Below are 6,036 nucleotides of genomic sequence, written 5' to 3'. Positions count from 1 at the left end.
TTAGACAAGAGCTATTACAAAAAGCATAAAATACTAGAAGTCAAATGCAACACTTTATGGCTGATCTCCATAAACAAAACAGGTTCTACCAGGTTATGTGCCATGAAAGTATTATTAGATGTTCTAGTGGCAGCTCTGCACACAATCTTAGGAGAAATCTATGGCAGCCCTGATGCAGAAATGGATGTATAGGAACAGGAAGTCCTCTGACTGTATTTGCATGGTGGATCACTTGGACACTTGGACTATCCAAGAGGCGGGTATTGTGGTAGAAGCTGCTTTACCTTGATTCTTTCGTGCTGGCATAATGAATAAATTGTCTTATAAGACAATACCACATTCAGAGGTTGAAGATGATTCAGATCTACTAGGCAAAGCTGACAAAACCCACCTGGTAATTTCTGAGAAATAGACACTGTGTGGTTAACTCAGTAAAGGAATAGAGTCTGTAAATAAATCTGAATTTATAATTAATATTCCACTTAAAGAGGAAGTAAACTCAAACCTCACCCAAAACAAAAAAAGATACACTTACCTTCAACCCTGCAGAGCATTCGATCCGGATTTTATAATGTGCACCAGAAAACCCTCCAAAAAACAACCTGAAAGCTGCTTCCTACCATCTCTGAGAGAATATTTACTATAGGTACAGGCAAATTATTAGACAGGATTCAGATGGGGGCAGGGGCAACAACACAGAGGAAGGGTAAATGGGGTAAATGTAGCAGGTGGGGTATTACCATACCTATATTACCATACTATATAACCGCCTAGATTGTAAGCTCTTCAGAGCAGGGTCCTCTCCTCCTCCTGTGTCCCTGTCTGTCATTTGCAACCCGTTTTTAATGTACAGTGCTACGTAATATGTTGGCGCTATATAAATCCTGTTTATTAATAATATTAGTAAAACTAGGACATGTATGTAAGTATTAGTAAAACTATGAAATGTATAGGTAAAGTACACAGCCCTGCCACTCCTCTGGTTTTGTGAACCAGAATGAATAACAAAGCCAAATATGAAGACAATAAGTGGTTGGATGAAAGTTTTAGTGCAGTTAAACTTTTATTGTGTAAATTGTGCTTTTATATGTATTTAAAAAAAAAATGAAGGAAGAGGGCCACTGGGATTTAGTTGTAAATGGACAAATAGAAGCTATGCATGACACAGGCTGGGCAATAGAAGGAGGCCAGCACTGCTGGGGTATTTTCCAGGTTATTCTGGTCATTGAAATAAGGCGCCTTTCAGAAAGCCCGCTCAGATATGACAAACTTCCGTCAAATTTGCCCTTAACAAAAATGGCCGCTAGCAGACTACACATGCTCAGTTCATCACTGCCCAGAATGAAGGTGGCCCCTGGCAGTCTGCGCATGCTCAGATAGAGAAGAGTAGGGAATCTACCCACACCAGCTGCAGGAAACCCAGGGAGGAGGGAGAATGGAACGCACACTTTGCGTTCCACACAGAGAAGTTCTGAATAAGAAGCAGAAGGTAAGATCAAACACTTTTAACCTAGCCCATATCTCACAACTTTCCCTGATTTGGAGGATATATAAACCTCTATAAAATGTGTTATTTAACTATTTAGAAATGTTATTTTGTCCTAGATTGTAAGCTCTTCGGGGCAGGGTCCTCTCCTCGTCCTGTGTCACTGTCTGTGATCTGCAACCCCTATTTATTGTACAACTCTGTGTAATATGTTGGTGCTATATAAATCCTGTTTATAAATAATAATAATTTTTATAGTAAACCTTTCATCCACTCAGCACTGTGCTATTTCTAAAAGCTTTTTATAAGGCAAAAGTAGAAAAAAACAGTTTTTGTTAAAAAAAAGTATTTTTTAGTTCAGCTGAATTTGTTTGAATGTTTATTGTTTTTATGGTACACAAAATTAAGCTGAGTTTGGGTTAAAAATGTAACCCAGAAAGGCCAAGGTTACTCTGACCCATTTGGCCAAATCCAGGCATGTCCCAGTCATCATGGACTAGACCAGGGGTGGGCAAACTTTTTCATTAAGGGGCCACAATCTGATCTAAAATTTAGCAGAGGGGCCGGGATGATTGGAGTGTGGGCGGGGTTATGCCATCATGATGGCACTGAACGTGATGTCATGATGACATAACCTCGCCCACTCTCCCATCACAGATCTGAGCCTGAGCCCCACTTCCCCGAGCCCAGGATTTGTACGGGGGACATGCTCTGAGGTTCTGGTCGGGGTGGCCCCCCCAGTGGGGTCCTTCTCCTGACCCCGCTCAGAGGGACACCGGCCAGAGCTGCGGATCGCGGCCCGTTTTAATGTGGCCCGTTGAACTCTCTCTCTACTTCAGCGGAGCCGCTGAAGTAGAAAGAGTTTAACTGGAGCCGCTGAAGTAGAGAGAGTTTAACCAGACGGATAGAAAAAACCTAACGGGACGTATATGGCCCGGGGGGCGTAGTTTGCCGATTCCTGGTTTAGACAAAGCCATCATATGCCTTTTTAAAATGAGAAAAAAATCTGTGCTATTGATTTTGTTGATCTTATTCATTTTATTTTTCAATTTAAAGGGAATGGATATATCCTCTGAGACCACAACCCCGGAGTTCCCCTTTCCCTTTCCTCCGTACCCCATCCAGGAGCAGTTCATGTCAGAGCTGTACCGTGTCTTGGAAGCCGGGAAAGTTGGCATTTTTGAGAGTCCCACAGGAACGGTGAGGATTGTCTTTGGTTTATTTGTGGTTTGTATGACAGGTATCTGTGAGCCTTATTTTCTAACCAGCAAGGTGTCCTTTCTATAGACTGATGCCAGACTGTACAATAGGAAATGAGGGTCATGATACTAACATGGTACTGTAACTAATCTGTTGTCAACATTAATCTGTACAAACATCCTTTAACCTCCCTAGCGTTATTCCCGAGTGTGGCTGGGAGTTAATTTTCAGTACCAAAAGCGGTAACCCCGAGCCATATTCGTGGTGGAATTGCAAGGGAATTTTAAAGCTTACCATGTGCCCGCGGCGTCCTCCAGCGATGCCCAGCATCTGCTTCCCCTGGCAATGCCCATCTGGCATCTGCGTCCCTGGCGTGTAAACGTTGGGGGCACAAAGCCAGGGCCCAGGCCGTGCGAGCGTGTGACTGAGGGGACAGGAAGTTTAAAATAATAGGGATGTACTGCTTTGACATTTGAAATTACTTATTTATTCAGACCGCCAGGGAGGTTAAAAAAAAAAAAAAAAAAAAGAGCGGAAAACTGAAATAAAAAAGGTGCTATAGTTATCTCTTTGCATGCCTGTGTTTCCTACCATCATCCAGCATCAGTCTGCTCAGCATTCAGCACTTCTGTAAGTGTAAAATACCAGTGTCACCTGTTGCGTGCTTCCATCCTCCAGCCCTATTTAACTCTGGTCCTGTGGTGACATAAGGATTGGAGAAAAGAACCACTGCATGCATTTCGCAAACCAAGACATTTGTGGTTTCTGGAAATGGTAAATGCCAAAAACAATAATGTAGTCTACAGCTTGGGAAAGGTAGGAAACAAAGGTTGCCAAAGAGGTAAGTGTACTATGTTTTGTGGGACATTTGCAGCTAAGATCAGGATGCTTTAAAGCTGAACCCTACTTTTTCATTAGAACTCCCTTGCATTGCAAGAGTTAAAATCACATTTTATTTTTTCGGGTACTATAAAAACCACTTTTACCTTATTTTATCAGGGATAAGTTAGGAAAAAGTTGTTCCTAATAGTACCCTATATTGAAACAAGCATTTAACCCAAGCAGTGAAGGGGAGTCCCAAAGCAAAGGTACTTTAGCTTTAAAGAATATGCTGTCAGAGTCACAATGTTAAAATGCTGATTCCTGGCAGGACATAAAGTGGGGGGTAAATGTCACTAATGGGGCAATTTTACTTTATCCTGACAATGTTTTATTGTTTTTCCTGCTTTCCTTTCTCGTTGATTCTCACTCTCCCCGTTTCTTGCACTCATTAGGCACAGAAAGTTATAGAACATCTTTTTGTTCACAGACCCCAAATATCTGACAGAAATGTAACTCCCCACCCTATGTAAATCTTAAAAAAATAGTTCGAATTAGTCTTTACTATGGTTGAAAAATGTTTAGGTTTCATAAGTTATTATGCTGTTTCTTGATGTTAATCAAATGAATGTTCACTTCGAACATCTGCACTTCATTGCTATGCACCAGTATATCTGGATATGAAAAAGTATGCTTTGCTTCTAATAAACGTCTTTCTGTTGCTGTCTATAGTTATAAAATGAAAGAAAGAATTTGTTTGTGTAGATGGAAGGCACATCAGATTTTGTACATTTCCTATTATTTATAGGATTCTCTTTTTAATGTCTCACATCGCTTTATTTCAGGGAAAGTCTTTGAGTCTGATTTGCGGCTCTCTTTCTTGGTTAAGAGACTTTGAAGAGAAGAAGCGTCAGGAGGAACTACTGGCATTGTCTGGTGGGGATACTGAGAAGAATGGAAACCAAGAGACAGAAGATACAACAAAAGTTACAACCACATCCTCAGCGGAGCCTGACTGGATCACAGAATTCCTGCACAAGAAGGAGGAGATGAACATCAAAAATAGGATAAAGGTAAGCCACGATCATCAGGGTATAATGGTAACTCAGAACTAAACTCGCATATAGAAAAAGTCCCCAGCAGTTTTGACAAAAAAAAAAAATTGTTTCCTATACACTTCATGGTCCATGTCCAATTCACTACGGGGCCTGCTTTATTCTTGCCACTACTGAGAATAGACTCAGAGACAATGTTACCCCTGCGCTCATGCAGGAGTCACATCATTGGTTGACCAGTGGATAAAAAGAACCATGATAGAGAGGAATCAGTAGTTTTGATGGCAGTTGTTGGAAATGCAGTGGTAATTGCTAATAGTGGTAATGGGATCCTGAACCCATGATAGCAGCAGGGTGCTAAGAAGACAGTAGGTGAGTGCCATAATGGACAAGTTTGGCACCTACAAGTTTATTTCTGCTTTAATGGTCAGGCCAATTTGTCTTTTTTTTGTCCAAGTGCATATGTCCAGTTACTGCCCAGGTCATCCATTCCTCCTTCCAACTCTCTACATAACCCTTTGGGTAGATTCAGACTTACAGAAGGGTCAAATCATCCCGCGGAGCTCCTGATGGCAGGTATATTATGAGCTGCTAAGTCAGTCACATTGCAACGCTAGTTCTTAGACATCCAGTGTTTGCAGATTTGACAGTGGGCACAGTGAGTGGTACTGACTGCTGCCCTATTCACATTCTTTTGGGCTGGCACAGATGGATGCTACATGAAGTGTCTGCCCTGAGCGAGCTTGTTTGCACCGCAATCTCTCTTCCAGTCTGAACTCTGCCTTAATTTAGCTGCCTAGACAGTAGCAAAGGGGAATGCTGAAGAGTTCCACTCGAGTGACAGCGCAGTCTGCTGACATTAAATCCAATATAGCAGCATCGAGCAGCAGTCTCAGGTCTTTTGGATTCCTACACATGGGAGGCTTTCATAGGTTAATAACATGTCTAAATTTGTTAAATACAAGGTTTGGTGACAGGGTACTTCTAAAGCAACCATCTCATTTATAACACTTTTGGAAACTAATTTACCTTTAAAATCAGAATTTTTAAATACTTTCATACTTTCTGTGTTTCTAGAGCACTGCTCTATTTTGTAAAAAAGTCTCTAAAGTCTTCAGAGAATTTGACCTTTCTGGAAATATTGTTTTGATTTTTACAAACCAGTTGGTAATGGTGGCTCCATATTTCTCTTACGGCTGGTTTAACTTTTGGCAGTCTTTCTGGCCTTCAGTACTTTATATCAGTCAACAGGAGGTGCTGTTCTCCTTTTTAACAAGCCTGCAAGCCTTAGGACATCATGAAAAACAGTTCTAAATGTTAATATATCTGTAAACCACGCATAGATAACATAACTAGAATTCAGGGAAATAACCTAGATATAAGCACATTTTTTTTTAATTAGGGCATGTTTACTCATCTCTGTGTATGTTAACACGTATCTATTTGTGTGTAGTTGCATTTTGAGAATGCAGCATA

General features: G+C 41.0%; 1 protein-coding gene across 1 annotated transcript in view; it reads left to right on the top strand.

Moving 5' to 3' along the window:
• Window positions 1-1,361: 1,361 nt before the first annotated feature.
• Window positions 1,362-6,036, top strand: part of DDX11 (DEAD/H-box helicase 11) — a 50,781-nt gene continuing 46,106 nt past the window's right edge. Inside the window, exons 1-3 of the mRNA XM_072400089.1 lie at window positions 1,362-1,489; window positions 2,543-2,686; window positions 4,351-4,578. Coding sequence (XP_072256190.1) covers window positions 1,436-1,489; window positions 2,543-2,686; window positions 4,351-4,578 — 426 coding nt within the window. The 5' untranslated portion in view covers window positions 1,362-1,435. The remainder of the gene's footprint in view (window positions 1,490-2,542; window positions 2,687-4,350; window positions 4,579-6,036) is intronic.

This window comes from Pyxicephalus adspersus, chromosome 2 (genome assembly GCF_032062135.1).
Source record: "Pyxicephalus adspersus chromosome 2, UCB_Pads_2.0, whole genome shotgun sequence".
NCBI lineage: Eukaryota > Metazoa > Chordata > Amphibia > Anura > Pyxicephalidae > Pyxicephalus > Pyxicephalus adspersus.
The sequence above is the reverse complement of the archived record's forward strand: the minus strand, read 5'-3'. Positions and strand labels throughout refer to the sequence as shown.